General features: G+C 46.7%; 2 protein-coding genes across 4 annotated transcripts; both read left to right on the forward strand.

The window, feature by feature from the left end:
* Positions 1–4,011: 4,011 nt before the first annotated feature.
* CLK2 (CDC like kinase 2) lies at positions 4,012–14,135 on the forward strand. 2 transcript variants are annotated; one of them, XM_044676466.1, is made up of 13 exons: positions 4,012–4,117; positions 6,151–6,320; positions 7,058–7,277; positions 8,017–8,104; positions 8,446–8,512; positions 8,690–8,806; positions 10,082–10,248; positions 11,100–11,194; positions 11,958–12,087; positions 12,195–12,277; positions 12,464–12,543; positions 13,004–13,094; positions 13,587–14,135. In XM_044676466.1, the coding sequence occupies exons 2-13, from the start codon at positions 6,151–6,153 to the stop codon at positions 13,770–13,772; spliced, it is 1,494 nt and encodes a 497-aa protein (XP_044532401.1). In that variant the 5' UTR covers positions 4,012–4,117; the 3' UTR covers positions 13,773–14,135. The 2 variants fall into 2 exon arrangements, with proteins under 2 accessions (XP_044532401.1, XP_044532402.1); XM_044676467.1 differs by having other exon boundaries at positions 8,020–8,104.
* Positions 14,136–14,740: 605 nt separating this feature from the next.
* Positions 14,741–20,011, forward strand: SCAMP3 (secretory carrier membrane protein 3). Of its 2 annotated transcripts, XM_044676468.1 has the most exons (9): positions 14,741–14,915; positions 15,266–15,343; positions 16,225–16,344; positions 16,454–16,574; positions 16,845–16,973; positions 17,627–17,789; positions 17,902–18,003; positions 18,838–18,955; positions 19,492–20,011. In XM_044676468.1, the coding sequence occupies exons 1-9, from the start codon at positions 14,850–14,852 to the stop codon at positions 19,636–19,638; spliced, it is 1,044 nt and encodes a 347-aa protein (XP_044532403.1). In that variant the 5' UTR covers positions 14,741–14,849; the 3' UTR covers positions 19,639–20,011. The 2 variants fall into 2 exon arrangements, with proteins under 2 accessions (XP_044532403.1, XP_044532404.1); XM_044676469.1 differs by lacking the exon at positions 15,266–15,343.
* Positions 20,012–20,443: the final 432 nt, after the last annotated feature.

The raw sequence follows: 20,443 nt of genomic DNA on the forward strand, positions 1-20,443 counted from the left end.
CTGACTTAGTATCAATATAATGAAGAACTCCAAGGGCTAGGCATAGGGGTTAAGTGATTTGCTCAGGGTCACATAGCTAGGAAATGTCTGAGGCCAGGATCTCCCAATTCCAGGCCTGGTGTTCTATCCACTGTGCATACCTAGTTGCCTACCTTGATGCTCTTTTTTTTTAATTGTAAATGTGACAATCAACAAGTATTTTAATACACAAAGAAAAGGATTTCATATAAACCTGTGAGCTATTACAGAGTTTGAGTTTTTTAAGTATATATAATAAAGTAGTAACTGATTCTCCTTTTCTAAACTTCCTATCTCCATGTTATTTCATCTTTGACTCTTCCCACTCCAAGTTCCACTTCCATTTCTCAGTTTTCCCTTCTGTTCTCCCATTCTGTGTCTGAGCCTTCACTCCTCAGTCCTCAATCCTCTCCTTTCTAAGTAGCCTTCCCTGTGCTTTTGCTAAGTGGTGGGGTTAGTCCTGTATTTTCTCAATGACACTCATCCTTTCTCCTGACCCTCCCTCCTCTTCTCTGTGTTTTGATACTGAAGAAGTTAGCTAGAGTTGCTAGTTCAATAGCTAGAAAATTGGACTGCAAAATTTTAATCTGTGTCTGAATGTCATTTAGCACTTATTGAATGTCCAGCACTGTTCAAGAAATAGAGGTGAATGATAAAGCCCAAGTTCCTTGGGCCAGTAGCCACTGCACATACACTGGCAATGAGAGAGGGGACAGGATTTATGGGATTGGAGAGGAACACTTGTCTGACTTTTTTTTTTTTTTGCTACCAATTTCTGGGGTTCAGTCCATGAGTTGGAGGAAGTAAGAGTCTTAATCAGTCAATCAATAATTGTTAAGCACTTCCTGTGTGTCAGGTATTGTACTGAGCACTGGGGATACAAAAAAAGTCAAAAGACAGTCCTTACCCTCAAGGGAACTTGCTACCTAATGGAGGAGACAAGTAAATACATAGAAACAAGAGGCTAAATGGGAAGTAAATAAAAGAGGGAAAGCACTAGTATTAAGAGGAAAGGAACTAGTATTAAGAGGGACTGGAAAAGGCTTCCAATTAAATGTGATTTTCAATTAAGTCAGAGAAGCCAGTAGGTAGAGATAAGGGAAAAAAATAATTCTACAGATTCTCTGCTAGGAGAGCCTCTGATCTGTTCCAGAGGTAGATAAGATTAGGGATACTTGGAAGCCAGGGTCTATGTCCCAAACTTTTTTTTTTTAACCCTTATCTACAGTCTTAGAATCAAAACTAAGTGTTGGTTCCAAGGCAGAAGATCAGTAAGAGCTAGGCAGCTGGGTTTAAGCTAGGAAGTGTCTGAGGTCAGATTTGAACTCAGGACCTCCTGTCTCTGGGCCTGGCTCTATCACCTGAGCCACCAACTGCTCCACCAAACCTTTTTTTTCATCAGTGCCTGGCACTTTGCAATACCATGATACTAGGAGAAGTAAAAGTAGAATCCTTTCCTTCAAAGATCTTACATTCTAATGGGGAAGACCACATAGAGACCACTATGTATACAGATAGTATGTAATATAAATTGGAGGTAATCTTAGAAAGAAAAAAGCATGGGAGAGGGGGCAGGAAACACCAGCAAAAAAGGCTCTTTGCAGAAGTTCATGTTTGAGCTGAGCCTTAAAGCAAGTCAGGGAATCTAAGGTGGAGGTGATGACAGACAACATTTCAGGCAGGGAGGAGAAATGTGGAAAAGAATGGAGGTTGAACATAGGACAGCAGTTCTGTAGGAGCCTGGCACAGGCTTGCAATACCTCACAGAACAGTTAGATGGATCGAGCACTATACCAGGAGTCGTGAAACCCTGAGTTCAAATCCAGCCCTGGACAAGTCACTTAACTTCTGTTTGCCTCAGTTTTCTCATCTCTATAATAGACATAATAGCACTTAATGTCCCAGGGTTGTGAGAATCAAATAAATGTCAAATGTTTACCACTATGTCTGGCACATAAACAGTATATAAGAGTTGGCTATTATTATTCCACTTAGAACCAGCTCTCTTGGCTTGTTATCCCTGATATCTTGCCCTGCCCTGCTAGTTACCATCTACAAGGGCCAGAGTTGGAGGACCATGATGGACAATGGTGCAGGAATTCTGTTCTGCTCTGACACTATTGTTTCTGACCATAACTTGTTACACTTCTATGTTAAGGCAGCTGAACCTTTTTAACAGAACCAGGCCTGAGAGCATAGGCTGAGGGATGAGTGGGCTTGGCTTCTGACTGACCTCTACCTCTTCCTGGGATTCCTGGAATTTCTCACTTCTCATGGTTTTATTTTTCAAGGCATCTTTAGTTTGTAAATAAGGATGTAAAAAAATCATTCCAATGATAGAAAAGAAGGCAAAGTGCTTGCCTTTGAGAATCTTAAAGTTTTAAAGTCTCATTGGGTAGATAAGAGGTTACCTCCTCTATTGGGCCTTGATGAATCACATTCTCCAAAATTTGGAGAACATAAATGAGAGCATTAAAGCAAAGGGCTTTTGGAGTCAGAAGATTTGAGTTTAACTCAGCCTCTGCCACAAAAACAAACAAACAAACAAACAACCTTATCTTCTATTTTAGTATCAGTTCTAAGAAGAGCAAAAAGGATTAGATAATCGGGTTAAGTGACTAGTCCAGGGTCACAAAGCAAGGGAATATGGGAGGTTAGATTTGAACCCAGATCTTTGACTCCAAACTTAACTTTCTATCCACTGTGCTACCTAGCTGCCCTCTCTGCCACTTTTTAGCTATGTGATCTTGGCCAACTTAAAACTTCTCTGGGATTCAATTCAGTTTCTTCATCTGTGAAATAGGGCTAATAACACTTGTACTATTTACCTCACAGGGTTGCTGTGAAGATCAAATGAAATAACACGTCAAGTGTTCTATGAATTGTAACACACTATCTCAATGTAAGCTAGTACTCTATAATTATATTGTTCCATCAAAGTACTGACCATGTCTTAGAGTGAAACTGTGCTCTCAGCATATCACTCACCCTTCTCCATTTTGTCCTACTAAGAAACGTTTCTGATATTCATGGAATGCTCAAGACATTCCCTTTCCAAATCCTATGGGGAAGTCCAGGGAACCTGAGACAAGTTGGGGAAATGAAATTTGGTGATAAGAAAGCTTGGGGCTATGCCCTCTTCTACACTAGTCCAATCACCCGGTCCAACATTCCTTAAGTTCTAACCTACCGGAAGGGGGCGTGGTTAGGCGACCGAAAAGCGACACTAACAAAGAAATCCCAGGAAACAAAGTCACACAAGGTGGAGGTGGTAGGGGTGGCTGTAGCTTTTTCCCAGATTTAAGGTTCGGGGAGGGGGTGTGAAGAGATCCACTTCTACAATGGAGGATAGCTAAGCCCCAAACCGAGGAAGGAGGTTCGGAATAAACCCCCAATTGTACGAGCTGCAGGATGGTAAATGGGGAGAAGCAGGAGCACATGACTTTTCCACACAGCCCCAGCACTCGCATCTGCAGACGGGAGGATCTCAAAGCACTTGCTAGAGTCGCCCAAACTAGAGAAGGTTTCGAGGTATGAGGGAAGGGAAAAACGTGACTGCCGCTTCGCCACCCGCCCAAAGCAGCCCCATCAGCACCCTTCCATCATTCTCCACAGCTCAGTTCCTTCTTCTCCTCCTCCTCCCTCGACGGGCGAGTTCCCGCGAGTAAACGGGTAGACGGCGGCGGCGTGCGCGACCCCGACGGGAGGAGTCGGAGGGAGCTGGGAAGGGACGCAGGACGTGCGTGCGTGCTCGCTCGCGGCGGCGGCGGCGGCGGAGCGGAGCGGCCGGAGCCGGAGCCGGGGCCGGGGCCGGAGCCGGAGCCGTGGCCGGGGCCAGGCCCGGGGTGGGAGGCGAGCTGTGGTCGGCGCTGAGGCGATAGATCCCGGGGGGCGGGAGCGGGCCGGGCGGAAACGGAACCGAGAGCAGCGGGGCCCGGGGCCGGGTTCAGTGGGTCCGAGGCCCGAGGTTGCGTGGGTCGGGAGGGAGGGAGGAGCCGCAGACCGTCGCCGCGGGGGTGGGGGGCCGGTCTCCGGCCGCAGCGCCGCCGCCATCACGGACTTCCTGTGGGACAAGCGCACGGGCCTCGCAGCCAGAACGGTGAGCGCGCGGGGCTGGCGGGCCGCGGGAGCGCGCGACAAGATGGCGGGCGCGGGGGCGCGCGCGCCCTGGGGAGGGCTGGGGACTGTGGGGTGCGGGACCTAAGGGGCGCTGAGGTAGAGGCTGGGGTCCCGGCCGTGCAGGAGAGAGGGCTGCTAGGTGTAGAGGAGGGCGGTGGTTTCGAGAAAAGAAAGGGTGTGGAAGGGGCTGGCCTTTCTTGTGGGAAGTAGGAAGGGGGGGTTAAGGGCAGAAGTGACTGGGGGTTAGAGACCAAGGTGTGGGAAGGGGTCGAGGCGGCGTGGACCGGACCGCGCGCTTTGGGATTTAGGCGGGGTTTGCCAGGCTACTGGCTGCTGGTGCATCTCGGTAGCTCCTTGGGACTTGGTTCCGTGAGTAAGTGGAGAAAAAGAAGAAATGAGACTTGGGAGTTGGTCGTATAAGAGATTTCCATAGGAGTAGTTTGGGGGGGGGGGAGTAGTGTATGGGAGGGAGGCGCTCTGTAAGACATATTTCGATGCAGTTTGGATATTCTAGGACTAGGTTGAAATGGAGGGGAGGTTCTCAATGCTTTGGGATAATAAGATTTGTACAGATTGAAAATTAATACAGTATAAGTACATTGTCTCGGTTGTTACATATAAGTTTGAGAGGTAGGACAAATATCCTCAATTTATAGAGCAGGAAGGGGTAAGTGTCTTAAGGAGAGAATATCATCTTAGTGTTCCTTGATTCTCTACCCTACTCCCAGATCAGGAACCTAGCCAAATATCAGTCTCCTCAATTCAAAGTTGGGTGAGGAGAGAGAATAAGACCCAGATGTCTGAGCAATAGAAATCTTACTACATGATATCCTCTGCTTCTGAAAATGATTCTACTCTTGAAAACCTCCCTTTCCCTACTGTATTGACACACATATACCTCCAACCTCACTCAATTGTGATTACTATTACTCTCTTGAAAGTTTCCCACAATTTGTGGGAAAGGAGAAAGAAAATCAATGTTCCTCCTCCCTTCTACCTCTCCATGGCAGCTGGAGAGTAGTCAACTCTTAGCCAAGAAGTGCTAATATCAATTTTAAAATCTGCCATTCTTCATACCCTCTAACTAAAAGAGGGGAGTGGCCTGCTAAAAAAGCTGACTTCAGATGCAGACCCAATAAAGAAAACATCCTGAAGGAGATGAGGGACCACCCCAGTTATGGCACCTTACAGTTCTGGAATTCAAATTCCTAAAACAGTAATCATGAATTGACAGTATTGGATATTCATTCTGTACAATGATCTGGATCCTGTATAGATGAGAGAGTAATAGAGTATTGGCAAACAAAATTAGATGCAAAATCGTTAAGAATCTTGATCTCAGCATACTTACACTCTAATTGAAGAAACACAAAATGACATTAGATCTCTTAAGCAATAATACTTTGAATCTTGCTATATTCTATAAGCAAAAAATGCTATTCTGTGTTCCTCCTGAGCCAAAGATGAACCCTTGAAAGGCCCCGTAGTAACATAGTCTGATAAGATAACAATCTCATTCATAACAGCCCTTTGAGCCTCTGACCAAATTTATTAAATCTCAACTATATGCAAATCACAGCATGAGATGCATGGAGAGGAATAAAATTAAATAAGAGCCTTCTTGCTCTTGTGAAGGATATAGTTGAAGGGAATAGGACACAAACAACTACAAGGTCACTCATGTGTGTGCGATTGGGAAAAAGATTGAGGAAATTCATAAAGAAAATGTTTAAGCTTGGCTTTGAAGGATGGGTAGGATTTCAGTAGTTTAGAGAAAGAAATGGGGATCTCATTCCAGGGATAAAGAATAGTGAGCAAAATAAGGACAGTAGACATCAGTGGTCGAGTGGGATCATAGGCACAAAGGCAGGAACAGATAGATATGTTGTAGTTGATAAAGTCAAATAGAAAGTAGATTAGTTTACCTGATACCACAGGTCTTGGTAGGAGAGTCATATAAATCAGAATTTGTCCTAATGCTCTGTCTCCTTCACTTGTCTCCTCTTCTCTCAGATGCCTCACCCCCGCAGATACCGCTCTTCAGAGCGGGGCAGCAGGGGCAGCTACCATGAACACTACCGCAGTCGAAAACATAAGCGCCGGAGAAGCCGCTCTTGGTCCAGCAGCAGTGACCGGACTCGGCGGCGCCGGCGGGAAGATAGCTACCATGTCCGCTCTAGGAGGTAAGGAGTTAAGAGGTGCTTAAGGATCTGAGAATGGAATTTTTAAAAGTCAATAAAAATGTATGATTGAAAATTATTATAACTTTATAAGCCTTGAAACTATTATATTATCAACAATATTTACTAAATACCCATTCTGAACAGAGATCTGAATATGGGTCAGAGGATGGGAATGTATTAATGAGGAAAATTAGATATAAAATAATTAAGATTTTGTCCTCAATGTATTTGTTGTCTAGTTGGAAAAGCAGAATATAAAAATATGAATACAGAATGCATAACACATGACTTCAGGTTAGTTAGATGGATTAATGAGAGTGTAGGTAGTTTGAATAACAAGTGGGTTATTCATTTACTAGAAAGAGTTTACTTTTCATTGCCTTGTGAAGAAGGAAATAAAAAGAGGTCAAATAGGTTTTGTTGCTTTGTGGAGCTTATTTTTGAGGTAGGAGTAGATGCTTACATGTGGGGGAGGATTCTTTTTGGATATTTTCTTATCATCCTTTCCTGGGTCTTGGGCTCCTAAGATGACTTAGGAGGGGGGTTTTACAGCTATTACTTGATAATAGAATGCCTCCTTTTTGTCCTTACCTATGGGAAAAACTAGAGAGGAGGGGAATGAGTGCTATGTTCTTTGGCATCACTTGATGTGGCAGAACATATAGCTATATGAGAATGGGGAAAGATGCCCTTCCCATAGCAAATGGACTTGGGCTTTATCACTTCTTTCTTCTCAGCTATGATGACCACTCTTCTGACCGGCGGGCTTATGACCGACGATACTGTGGCAGCTATAGGCGTGACTACAGCCGGGAACGAGGGGAACCTTACTATGAAGCTGAGTATCGACATTCCTATGAGTACCATCGGGATGACAGCTACCGTAGCCAACGAAGTAGTCGTAGGAAACATAGGCGGCGGAGACGACATAGCCGGACATTCAGCCATTCATCCTCGGTGAGTAGTCAACACTGTTTTCTCTCCCCATTCTTCTTTAGGATTCCTAGGATTCTGGGTAAGTAGGAAATGACCTTGTTCTCAGCTGTGCTATGGCATATGAATATTGTGGTAGGCACTAGGCCAGTCCTTTTTCTCTGAAATTGTGGCCCTTGAAGGAGTCAAGATAACTGGATCTTGGATTATGTGGGCACTGTACATTTATGCTTGCTAGGCATCCTCTTTAGCATACTATACATGCTGTTCTTAGGATGATCAGCTCTGTTTTGAATGCCTTGACTGCTTTTTAGTATTTAATTCAATAAATTGTAACAAAGTGAGACCTTGCTTGGGATATGCCTCTCCCTTAAGCTCTGAGCTCTGTACCCATCTCTGGGGTGGAGGGGGGAGGGAGTGGAATTGGCGGGGGGATATGGTAAATCTGTGCCCCATGGAGGAGACATTGCTTTCTGTCATGGGATTGTGGGTGAATATAGCAACTAAACCACTTCTTTGCTCTGCCCCATTCCTCCTCCTGACCTCACTTTGGGTTTGGGGACCTGGGATTGTACGTCGCTCTCTCTTCTGTCCCCAATCCATCTTATTACATCTGACGTATTCCCTTCCGCTGTCCCCCGTCATCGTCTGTCCCCTTTGGCTGGGCGCCTGTGACCGGTGGCCCCTCTACCATTCACCCCGCCTCCCTTCGGCCCCCGCTCCGACACCTGGCTCGCTCCTACCCCCCACCGCCCCCTGACAGCAGCACAGCAGCCGGAGAGCCAAGAGTGTGGAGGACGACGCTGAGGGTCACCTCATCTACCACGTCGGGGACTGGCTACAAGAGCGATGTACAAGCCAAATCGTAACAATCCTATAGCTTGTAATGGTCCTATAAACATCTTAACCTCCCCTATGCCAACCCAAGTCACTGCCTCTTCTGTCTCTTCTCTGTGATGTTTGTCATATGGGTGGTTTGAGTTGTTATTATAAATTGATCCCTATAGCCCACTTCCAGCTCTTCTGACCCTGGGTTTAGGTGGTGGGAATCAGTCAGGGGTCTCCTCCCATGACTATCTGTATCCCCCTTCTGTCATCTACCCCCAGGTCATCATGCCCATCTTTTACCAACTAACCTCACCCCACTATCTCTCTCCTTCCCTCTCCCCCATCCCATTCTGTACCATTTCAGATGAGATTGTGAGCACTCTAGGAGAGGGGACCTTTGGCCGTGTTGTACAGTGTGTGGATCATCGAAGGTATGAGTTAATAAACTCTTCCTTTTTAACCTCTTTTTGTCCCTTAGGGCAGTCCCAGAAATAGAGGGGTAAAGCATATCTAGGACATACTTTGCTGATTTCTAAACCTCTTAGCCAATCTCATAGGTTCCAGATTGTTCTTGAGTACCACCAACAGTTTTTCCTGCCATCCTGCAGGGGTGGAGCTCGAGTTGCCCTAAAGATCATTAAGAATGTGGAAAAGTACAAAGAGGCAGCACGACTGGAAATCAATGTGCTGGAGAAGATCAATGAAAAGGATCCAGACAATAAGAAGTAAGCAGGGTGGGAAAGTAAGGCTTGGGTTTCCATCCCTCCCACACACCAAGAACATTCCCAGGATTTCATGGGCCCTTGGGAAAATAGGAAGAAATCAAGAGGGTACAAGTCTCTCCTGTCTTGTCATTTTTCATTTCTTTATCTCCATCAGCTTCATACTCATTTTTATTTTTAAAAATTTAATAAGCTCTTAATTATACCTATTGAATACTAATAACAGTATAGAACTGTTTATAATGACATAGTCCTTGATATCTGGACTATATGATTTTAAAGAGATGCAATAAATATGGATATATTACATAGGACATACTGGCAGTAGAAAAGAATCCAAAATATAAGTGGACCAGAGGTGTAAATATACACACATTAGATAGAATATTAGATAGAATATCTCTTTGTCACAGATATTTATTAAGCACTTAGCTCTTGCCAGACCTTTTGTGTGCAAGTGCATAGATATACGTGTGTCTGCACACACATATATGTCAGTGCTAGGGACGTGTGGTTTTTTTGGTGTGGAAACTCCCTCCATGATGTTATAGGTAGAATTGCCTAAGGCTCAGAAAGTATAAGTGACTTGTCCATGATCTGGTAAGTATCCCAGCCAGTCTTGAACTCAGGGCTTTCTTAATCCAAGGCTGGCTCTCTCTCTCATTCATACAAACGTGTGTGCGTGCACGTGCGTGTGTTGTGTGTGTAGGTGCATGCGTGTGCATGAGCATGCAGGCACACAAGTGAATTAAGGGTATTGTGTGCACACACACACACACACACACACATATATATATATATATATAAATAATCACAAATATTGGTTAAAGATGAGAGCATTTTAGGAATGAGGCCAGGAAAAATAGATATTGGAAGCTGGTGTTATTTTTACTACATTGGGTAGAAAACCACCAAGTAAGTGGAGGCATCTTAGGACATAGAATGAATCTGTGCTCAGGATCTGATCTCTTAGATGGCGTCTAAGACCCCATCAGCCCTGCATCTGTTTTCTCTGATCAATCCAGGAAGACTTCATAAGGGATATGAGTCTCAGGAACTATTAGTGATGGAAGAAAACTAACTTGATGACTTTCCATTGTCATATGCAAAGGAGATCCCGAGTGCTGTTATGTTGTTGGCCACAGGCTAGGCAGTGCCCCCACCCTGCCCTGCATCTGCTAGCCTCATCCTGCCATGTGAGCCCACTCTGCCGCCACTGCAAGCAGAGGAGGAGAAGGCAAATGGGGTTCACCGCTCTCCCCTTCCCTCTCTCCTCAGCCTGTGTGTCCAGATGTTTGACTGGTTTGACTACCATGGCCATATGTGTATCTCCTTCGAGCTCCTGGGCCTCAGCACTTTCGACTTCCTCAAAGACAACAACTACCTGCCCTACCCCATCCACCAAGTGCGCCACATGGCCTTCCAGCTGTGTCAGGCCGTCAAGTGTGAGTGGGGCGGGCAGAGGAGGGCTCAGGGCAGCGCCCCCTCCCCAGGGGACCTCTTCAGGCTCAGCTTCACGCTCATTAAACCCTTGAGCAGCCAACTCTTGACTAAAATCTCCAGTTCTTGCTTTCAATGTCACTTTGACATTCTCTTCTTCTGACTTAACTCCTTGGCTGATGTTACTGCCATCTCTCTTTATTCTCACTCCACATTCAGCCCATCCAGAGCTGGAAGAGAAGGCCTTAAAAACCAAAACACTTAATTACTGCTTTCCCTCTTTTCCCTGGGAAGGTATAAGCCAGACATCCAGCGTTTACATAGGGCCATTTGGCCCAGCATTCATCAGAAAGGGTTGATGTCCACCTCCAACAAGGATGTGGGGAACAGGGAATTGAGTTGACCAGAATTCAGGATAGGGAATCTGAACAGCTTCATGGTTCTTCTTGAGTCAGATCTTCATAGGGCAACTTTTCATGATTTGCTTTGAAGTTTGGAAATTTCTGTAGCATCAAATCCCTCTGTGTGTCTGGGTCGATATAAAAAGATGTTCCAAAGCCAACTGTGTGGTTTGAGGATCATTCTCTGGTTTTTATATCATATCATGGTTTCCCCTCCTTTGGCACTGAGAATTGAATGTATCCAATTTCTTTGTAGACCTTATAGATATGTCAGCCATGAGGTGAAGGGGTTCTTAGTGCAGTCAGTTAAATGGCTATAGAAAAAAAGTGTACGACCAAGTGGTTCCTTGACCCAAGCTCTGAGACATCCCTGATCCCACCCTTTGGAAGATGCTGGAATGCTTCAGCCCTGCCCCTGCTTAGGACTTGGCTTGACCCCGCCCTCTCCCCTGCAGTCCTCCATGACAACAAGCTGACACATACGGACCTCAAGCCAGAAAACATCCTGTTTGTGAATTCGGACTATGAGCTCACCTACAACCTGGAAAAGGTGAGAGGGCTAAAGCCTGCCCCTCTGGCAAAGGGGTAGGGGCAGCTGTGCCACTTCAATTGTTCCCTTGCTTCCTGTCCTTTCACCTTTATGTCTCCTACATCTTCTCCTTTCCTCTACCTCCACTTCAGTTCTCACTAAGACCAAGACTACCAAAATAGAATGAGAGGAAGAAAACAAGCTTAAATTGCAAGAGGAATTGGGAAAAACACAGAGCTACCTTCCTGTAGGGAGATTTGTTTTATTCTCTCAAAATACTACATTAACATTACTGATTCCACATTTCTATAGTTCTGGTGAAACTGATATTCCAATCTGAGCAAAACTTTTCTTTCTCTTCCTTGAGATAGTCTGTAAAGCTATTGAGTTCAGCTAGCTGAGGAAAAGTGCCAGAGATAAAAAGCTGAGTCGGGATCAAAGAGGGATAGCACTGTCCCTCCCCGGACTCATGCCATCTTTCCTATTATACACAAAGGTGTATGCACAAAAATGCTCACTTATTTACATAAACATTTAAGCGCCACGTACTGAAAAATCTTGTGGATGGATGTAGACTCTTAGGTTGGCTGATAATCATTCTTGATTCTCCCCTGGCCTCTAGTTCTGGAAGTACTTTGCTGAGACAGATGGGGAAGGTGGGTAGGAAGCAAACATGGCTGATGTCCTCAAGGGTTCTTTGTGAGAGTGCTCTAGTGCTTGAAGCACACAGCCAAGTCATAGCTGTCAGAAGCTGAGGTTAAATCTCCACTTAACTTTCTTCTAGAAACGGGATGAACGGAGTGTGAAGAACACTGCAGTACGGGTAGTGGATTTTGGCAGTGCCACTTTTGATCATGAACATCATAGTACCATTGTCTCTACTCGACATTACCGAGCTCCAGAGGTCATCTTGGGTAAGGGAGGGCAAAACCATCTGGGGTGGGGTGGGGTGAGGGTGGGGCCACCTGGGGCCTCACAGCGCCATCTCCCCCTCCCCTCCCCCTCCCATCCCCACACCCAGAGCTCGGCTGGACACAGCCCTGTGACGTATGGAGCATCGGCTGCATCATCTTCGAGTACTACGTTGGCTTCACCTTGTTCCAGGTGAGGGGGAAAGGGCGCCTTGCATCATCCCCTGGCACCTACCTACCCTTTCACCTTCTGAGAACCTTCCTGCCTGTTCTCCCAACCCAACATTCCTGACAATCTCTGCCACTCAGAAGCCTTTCTATCTACTTAGCACTTATCAGCTCCCCTCCCCCATGGACCATTTATCTTTTCATCTTTCAGACTCATGACAACCGAGAACACTTAGCAATGATGGAGAGGATTCTGGGGCCCATTCCCTCTCGAATGATCCGAAAGACCAGGTAGGTGAGAGCCGCCTGGCTTGGGTGAAGCCTTAATATTCATCCTCTCTCCTTTTAGGGAGTGAGATTTTCTGAGAAATGGGTACATTTTGCTTTCTTGGTGCTTTCTTGGCCAGCCATGGCCTAGGGATCAATAATAAAAACTGATGTTTTTATAGTGCTTTAAAGACTTTCAAAGTGCATTACATACATTTTCTCATTTGGTCTTTATAACCCTGTGAAATGGATATTATCCTTTTTTATAGATAGAGAAAGTAAAGTTCAGAAAGGTTAATTAATCTGTTCATGGTTACAGAATTAGCATGTCAGATATAGATTTCAAAACTGGGACTTTTTGACTCCGAAACCAGCATTCTTTCTACTTTATGATGCTGCCTGTCTATACTAAGACCAAGAAGGTGGGGGAATTTCCCTTATGAATATGAACCCCTTGGATCCCCTAATCCCCCACCTCCAACAGGAAGCAGAAGTATTTTTACCGGGGTCGCCTGGATTGGGATGAAAACACATCGGCTGGCCGTTATGTACGAGAGAATTGCAAACCTCTGCGGGTGAGCAGGGTTGGGGATTGTGGATTCTGAGAGGCTAGTTTAAATTCTGGGGACCAATGGAGGGGTTGGAAGGAAAAATTGATTATTGGGGGACAACATGAGAGGCTGAAAATGGTTTTAAAAAAAAATATGATAGTCAAGATTTTCCCAAGTCAGAACAGAGCAACATCCTAGATACGTGGTGTACAGAGTAAATAAAGAACAAATGTCATCTCTTAACTTTAGGTAACATAATCAAATAGAAGACATGAGGAAAATTAGTTTCATGAATCAAGGATGAGGTTTCTTGGAGAGGGTACGTTGAGCTGTGAAGTCAAAAGAGAGGAGTAACAGTGGTGTTGGGAGGTACATAGATGACTTGGAAGTATTAGTCTAGGTTAGATGCTCTCCAGGGCTCAAAACCAAGCCTACAGGAAGAACAAAATGAGCCCACCCTGGAGGGTCTGGTCTCCCTGGGGCAGCCCAGCTTACCCTTTTCCTGCCCTCCACCAGCGATACCTGACATCGGAGGCAGATGAACACCACCAGCTATTTGACCTGATTGAAAGCATGCTAGAATATGAGCCTGCCAAGCGACTGACCCTGGGCGAAGCCCTGCAACATCCTTTCTTTGCCCGTCTTAGGGCTGAACCACCAAACGCTAAGGTGTGGGACTCCAGTCGAGATATCAGCCGGTGACAACTGGGCCTGGGGCCCCTTGCTGTCTCTTGTGGCAATGAGTGGCCAAATTGGGACACTGGTGCTTTTTTATACAAAAGAATGGAGCCGGAGCATAACTTCCCTCACCCTCCTCCTGGCTCCTTTGTAAACCTGTGAATATGTGAGATAGTGTAAATACAGCAGAGCTCTCTGGCCTTTATTCCCTTTCCCCTTTGAAGCCCTGTATATAAAGCTATCCCTTCCAAAACCCTCTCAGGCCTTCATTTGCTTTTTCCAGCAGTGCTGGAAGAGGCATGAGGTGGTGAGGTAGCACCTACCCTATGTTTTATAAGGAATTTTGTACAGTCTTTGTGAAATAAAATATGATGTGCTTCAACTGACCATCTGAAATTTGGAGTTCGGGAAAACATGTTGGGTATGTGAAGAGCAACCAAGTATTCTCCAGATTTGGACAAGAAGTCCCATCTTCGCTAATGAATTTCCTGTGGGGAAAATAAAACCTAATAACTGGATAACTTAAAAATTGCTTGAAACGAGCATTTACTGCCCGGCCTTGAGCCCAGCAGCTTCTGTAAATGATGCTAACGCTGGAGAGGTGGAAAACCCCGGGGGCGGGGCAGTGGGTTTGGCACGGCCTGAGCAGGAACCAGCTGGTTAACTACATTTGTAGAGTAGAGGTTGATATCCTTGGTAAACTGTTGAGTCGGGCTGGCAGGGCTGGCAGGGGTGGAACCCATAGGGTGTTTTGGCGCAGTACCTACTGGGAAATGTAGTTCCTCATTGAGAGACAGTCACATGGGTAATGGGGCGTGTTCGGAGTACGCTTCACCAATGGTATTTCTTTGTTTCCGCCTTGGACTCCAGCGCATGCGTAGTCGCCCTCTGCAGCAGGGATTCCCGAGATTCTTCCGGTCTTCTTGGCCTATCAGCGCTCCCGGGAAGTGGGGCGGGCCGAGAGGGACGAATCCCCGCGAGCAGCTGTCGCCGCCGCGGAAGAGGGTAGAAGGAGCAGAAGGCTGAGCTAAGGCCGAGGCCGAGGCTGACGCTAAGGCCGAGGCCGAGGCTGACGCCGAGGCCGAGGCCAAACCATCCGACATGGCCCTGAACGAAAATAGTGGGAACCCTTTCGCCGAACCCAACGAATTTGACAACCCCTTCCAGGTGACAGGCATTGGCCTCTGACCCTCAGTACCCGGTGACATTTGAACCCCGGGGAAGACTGACACGTGGAGGGTGGCCAAGCAGCCGGGTTCATCCTCCCCTCTAGCCTCGGGCGCTATCGGCAAAGGACTGGGGGTGGGGAGGCGGTGTACAATGTTTCAACTTAGACTCCTCATATCTGGGGAGGATGGGTGGTGGGGTGCAGAATTTCAGGAAAGTTGCCAAAAGCTTGGGGCCTGACTTCCTTTCCCTCCCCCTTTTCCCCCAGTACCTTTGGTGAGGATGGGGAGCTTCCCAGGAACCCGTCTGCCTCCCTAACTCTACCTTAAGTCCTTAGTTTCTGTTCTTAGGACCCAGCTGTAACCCAGCACCGACCCAGCCCCCAGTATGCCACACTCGATGTCTACAACCCCTTTGAGAACCGTGAGGTGAGTCTGTGCCTGGGATGGGGAGATATGATCTAACTCTAGAATGGGAGGTAAAGACATAGACTTCTTTTCATTCTGAACTTCATGCATGGGAAGAAATCATAGGAAATAACTGGAGAGATATGGAAAAACACCACCCACCCAGTTTAATTTCTCTTGTATTCAGAGTTGGAAGGAACCTTACAAAGAATTTTATCTTAGATATCAGTCTACTAGATCATGTTCTCAGAGAAGTAGGGGACAGCTGCTCATTTTATTTTAGAGTCATACCATAGTTTGCTATAAAGGCCAAACACAGGAGTTAAGGTTGAAATCAGTTCTGGAGAGAATGAAGAAAGATTGAGCTAATGGTGTCAGTTTGGGGAGGCTTCCTGGAAGAATGGTAACAATGGAGGAGGATAAGGATAGCAGTGAATGAAGATAATAGGAAAACAGACTGTACTTAGGCTCAAGACACAGGAGTAAGGAGTGAATAAATGGATAATAGAAAGCCTGTTTGTCTACTAGAGAGTTAGAATCAAGTCTCAGGAAATGAGTAGGGTAAGATGGAAAAGAATGGATGGAAGAAGCCTTGGGCCCATGCCTAATGGCTCAGATGGAATGCGAGAATCAATCAGAGCAGATGACTTAATATTTTTCTATTTTTCTTCAGAGCAGGAAAGAAGTAACAAGTAGAGCTCTCTTCTACTGTCCCCCTTCCCCTCCCATTCCTGGATGGGGGCTCTGTCAGGGATATTTTTAAAAGGATTCCTATAATTAATTCCATTCCATAGTCATTTATTGAGTCTTTGCCACATCCAAGTCACAGTACTTACTCTGTGTTTGTTGGGAGATTAAAATATTTCTAAGGTTAGCTCCAAGATTCTTTGTTTATTTAACAGTCACCACCATCCTATGAGCCACCTGCCCCGTTGCCTCCACCTACAGTCCAGCCCCACCAGCAGCCCTCCAGAAAACTTAGCCCTACAGAACCCAAGAATTATGGCTCCTATAACACTCAGGTATTGTGTTTGAAGAGGTACCTGGGGGTTGGGCAGTGCCCTTCAGAGACATCCCTAGCATATAGGATAAGAAGACTGACTCACTCTCCTCCTTTCTCTCTCTGGGTAGGCTTCAGCTGCAGCAGCCATAGCAGAACTTCTGAAAAGGCAGGAGGAGCTCAATCGAAAGGCAGAGGAACTAGACCGTCGGGAGAGGGAGTTGCGACATGCAGCCCTGGGGGGTTCTGCCAGTAGGTCCTTGGTGATGACAACCAAAAATCATACCAGCTCTTGTGGGTTGCAGGCTGGGAGTAAAGCCTTATAATATTTTGAAATGATCAAGAAAAGGAGATGGGGTTATTTCCCGTTGAATGCCATTCCTACCACTTCCTCCCTGGCACCCTTTATAAGACTGATTTGGAACCTTTTGATGGAAAATAGAGAGTTGTCATCTGTTTTATTCTTGGCCTTTGATAGCTTTCCAATATCCTCCTTACCTGCCCACTCTCTATACCTTGCAGCCCGACAGAACAACTGGCCCCCACTGCCCTCATTTTGCCCTGTCCAACCCTGCTTTTTCCAAGACATCTCCATGGAAATTCCCCAGGAGTTCCAGAAGACAGTGTCTACTATGTACTACCTCTGGATGTGTGAGTAGTGGGGAACCATAAAGCTTTATTTATGTAGAGGAATAATTCAGGAAGAAAAAAAGAGCCTGAAACCTCCCTCTCTTGCTTCCAAGCCACCTCATATACCTAGAACAACTTCTTCCTATCTGTCATATAATGCCTCTCACTAATTTGCCATCATATCTCTGAGGCCCATCTCCTTCAGGAAACCTTCTTGTTTGATCTCACAACTGTAACCAGATCCCATTCTCCAACCTGCCAGCATATCTCTGACTTCCCACTCACTTTCCCCTAAGTACAGTTCCACAGGTGATCACATATATTTGTTATTTGCTTGACCTGTCTCTGCCATTAGTTTGGAGGCTTCTGGAAGAATAGGCTCTTCCTTTTTATGAACTTCTGCCACAGGAATGCTGGATAGATATTTGTTCATTCATTCACTTAAATTTCACAAACGTTTATGAAGTGCCTACTATCTGCTTGGCTTAAATCAAACGAACTTTCCCCTAGTTAGAACTCTGAAGGCTTCATGAAATAGATGATGCCTGAGCTAGCTGATTAACATCTCCTTAGCATCTTTTTTTCGCCCCATGGAAGGGCTTTGGGTAATTAGTGCTGAGGTAGACTTTATTTTCATGTAGGTTGATACTGTCCTCTTTCCTTTCCCACCCCAGGCAGTACTGTGGCCCTTCTCCTGAATTTCCTTGCCTGCCTGGCCTGTTTCTGTGTGACCCCCATTTCCAGTGGCTCTAGCTTTGGGCTCTCTATCCTCTGGGCCCTGCTCTTCACACCCTGCTCCTTTGTCTGCTGGTACCGCCCTATGTACAAAGCTTTCAGGTAAGCAAAGATGGGACTAAGGGAGAGGAAAGATTTCAGATGTCCCCCCCATGTCTGCCCCCTTATGCCTAACATCTCTCCCTCCCAATTCTCTGTTTCTGTTCCCCTGCAGGAGTGACAGTTCATTCAATTTCTTCGTTTTCTTCTTCATTTTCTTCGTCCAGGACGTGATATACGTGCTGGCGGCTATTGGCATCCCAACATCAGGATTCAGGTTAGCCTGTCCACCCTCTCTCCCTATGATTAGAACTCTTGTCAAGTAGCAAGCAATCCAGAGAAAGAAGATGATGTCCCTTCAGTCAATAAACATTTATTAAGTACCTTCTGTGTGCCAGGCTCCATGCTAAGGTCTAGATAGCTTCTAGTTTGATCAAGGGAGACCGAGTGAATTCCTAAGACAAAGTCAGAAAATTGATCAGAGGTGGCCATTAGGTGACTCAGTGGATTGAGAGCCAGGCCCAGAGACTGGAAGTTCTGGCTTCAAATCTGACCTCAGACATTTCCTATCTGTGTGACTCTGGGCAAGTCACTTAACCTCCTTGGCCCACCCCTTACTGCTCTTCTGCCTTAGAACCAATACACAGGATGAATTCTGAGACAGAAGGTAAGAGTTGTTTTTTTTTTTTAATTGACCAGAGTGCTTTAGACCTCAATGAGAAGAAGGACAGCCTGGGAAGGAAAGGGTTCCTGGAAGAAGAGTAAAGAATAAGGAATTTAAGCAAGGAGAAAGAAGATAGTGTTAGAGAAAGAGGAGTGGGGAGGGAACTAGGAGAGATCTAGCAGTGAGAGTGAATAGAACATTCTGAAGTAAACAATCCAGGTCATAGAAGAGAAATTGCTAAACACATTGAGACTGAGGAGGAAAGAGTGTGAGAGCTGTCACATATTTGGAATCATGGGTCTACAGTGCTGGAGGGGTCTGAAGTTAGACCAGGATGGATGGGAAACTGGAAAGACTACTGGTGCAGAGGCCCAGAGAGAAGCCCTGGGGGCTGAGCTATGACATGTGTTTCCCTCATCCTCCTCCTCCTCCTCCATCCGATGGCAGTGGCTGGATCTCTGCCCTGGTGATGCTGAAGCTGAACACAGTTGTGGCTGTCCTCATGCTCCTAGTAGCCTTGTTCTTCACTGGCATCGCTGTGCTGGGCATTGTGATGCTGAAGCGGGTGAGGAGGGTCAGGGGTCTGAGGCTGGGTGTGGGAAGTTAGAGGAACATGGGGGGCTTTCGTGAAGGGAGGAGGGATCGGGAGCATTTTAATTGCAGGCTGGTTATAGACTGCTGCTGAACATATAGTGACTGGAGAGCAGGGTCTGGGTCTTAACCTACCTGTGTGTCTCCCCCAACGCTTGGCATATGGTAGGGGTAATTTTTGTTGAATGGATTTGAATATGAAACAGATCCTGAGCCAGTTGTTAGATATGGAAGAGGCCAAGGGGAGCCAAAGAAGAGAAGCTGGTGAACCCTTGTTGGGAGAGCCATCAAGGTGCCCGTCCTCATTTGAGCTAGTCTCATTGTGAGCAGGCTTGGTCTGCCTCCTGGGGCACCTGAGGACATCTCAGTTTAACAGGAGCTTCACTCACTTTTGGGTCCCCCTTCCCACCTTGTTCCTAAGAGTTGTGGTTAGCTGGGTGGTGGGGATGAATGATGGGACAGATGATGGGTCACCATAGTAAAGCCCTTCCCCTTTCTCACGATCCCCAGATCCACTCCCTGTACCGCCGCACCGGTGCCAGTTTCCAGAAGGCCCAGCAGGAATTTGCTGCCGGTGTATTCTCCAACCCTGCAGTCCGAACAGCTGCTGCCAATGCTGCTGCGGGTGCTGCCAACAATGCCTTCCGGGCCCCATGACCTCCCCTTTCTCACCTACTTACCCCCTTCCCCAAGTGGTGCACTCCAACCTCAGCTCTGGATGATGCTGGCTTTACTTCCCTGTTTCTCATCTCTCCCTAGGATTGACTTTGGACAGAGACAAGCGTTTTTATTCTTTGTCTCTTCTCCTTAATCTTTGTGGCAGTGAGAACTGGCCTACCCAAGAGGGTGAGGGGACCCCGGGGTACTGATCCCAGCCCCAACCACTGCCCAGCCTCCCACCCCAGGCCTCACCAAGCTGCTGCTCCCTCACCCCACCTTGGGACACTCCTCCTCCCGCCCCCTTTCCCTCTGCTGTGCCAAGCCAAGGCCAATGCTAAAGTTATTTAAATAAAGGAAAGTAGAACTTGGAGCCAAGCCTCTGCGTCTTGGTCTTCGTCGGGCATCGGGAAGGAAGGGGTTTGAGGGTGAAGACTAGGAACCGGGAAGGATGGGGCCGCCAGGTACTTCGTATTAATGGGAGAGGCCGGCGAGGGGCCGGGCTAGGACGGGCACACAAAAGCCACTCTGCCGGGAGGGCCCTGCCCACCCTCCACCTTCCATTAGCCGGTTGCGAGAAGCCGCAGCTGCCCAGAACCAGCTCTCTCCCTGGGGGAGGGAAGGAGTAGGGTGGGGCAGGATGGGCTGTGAAGATAAGTGGGATGATAAGTGGGAGGTCCGGAGTGAAAGGCTCCGACTTGGGATGGGCCCCACCAAACCGGAATAAGCTGGGGGAATGGGGAGGAGGGTGCCTAGCCGGCCCCGCCCTCCTCCCCACCTTAGTGGTTCCAGGACCGGACTACAA

The sequence above is a fragment of the Gracilinanus agilis genome, chromosome 4, assembly GCF_016433145.1.
Source record: "Gracilinanus agilis isolate LMUSP501 chromosome 4, AgileGrace, whole genome shotgun sequence".
Classification (NCBI taxonomy): Eukaryota; Metazoa; Chordata; class Mammalia; order Didelphimorphia; family Didelphidae; genus Gracilinanus; species Gracilinanus agilis.

Excerpts from the sequence above, each read along its gene's own strand:
- CLK2 (XM_044676466.1), top strand. The coding sequence starts at position 6,151 with ATGCCTCACCCCCGCAGATACCGCTCTTCAGAGCGGGGCAGCAGGGGC. Across the intron at positions 10,249-11,099 it reads GCTGTGTCAGGCCGTCAAGT|TCCTCCATGACAACAAGCTG; the intron begins GTGAGTGGGGCG and ends TCTCCCCTGCAG. Across the intron at positions 13,095-13,586 it reads AGAATTGCAAACCTCTGCGG|CGATACCTGACATCGGAGGC; the intron begins GTGAGCAGGGTT and ends GCCCTCCACCAG.
- SCAMP3 (XM_044676468.1), top strand. The coding sequence starts at position 14,850 with ATGGCCCTGAACGAAAATAGTGGGAACCCTTTCGCCGAACCCAACGAA. Across the intron at positions 16,575-16,844 it reads AGCCCTGGGGGGTTCTGCCA|CCCGACAGAACAACTGGCCC; the intron begins GTAGGTCCTTGG and ends TATACCTTGCAG. Across the intron at positions 18,004-18,837 it reads ATCCCAACATCAGGATTCAG|TGGCTGGATCTCTGCCCTGG; the intron begins GTTAGCCTGTCC and ends ATCCGATGGCAG.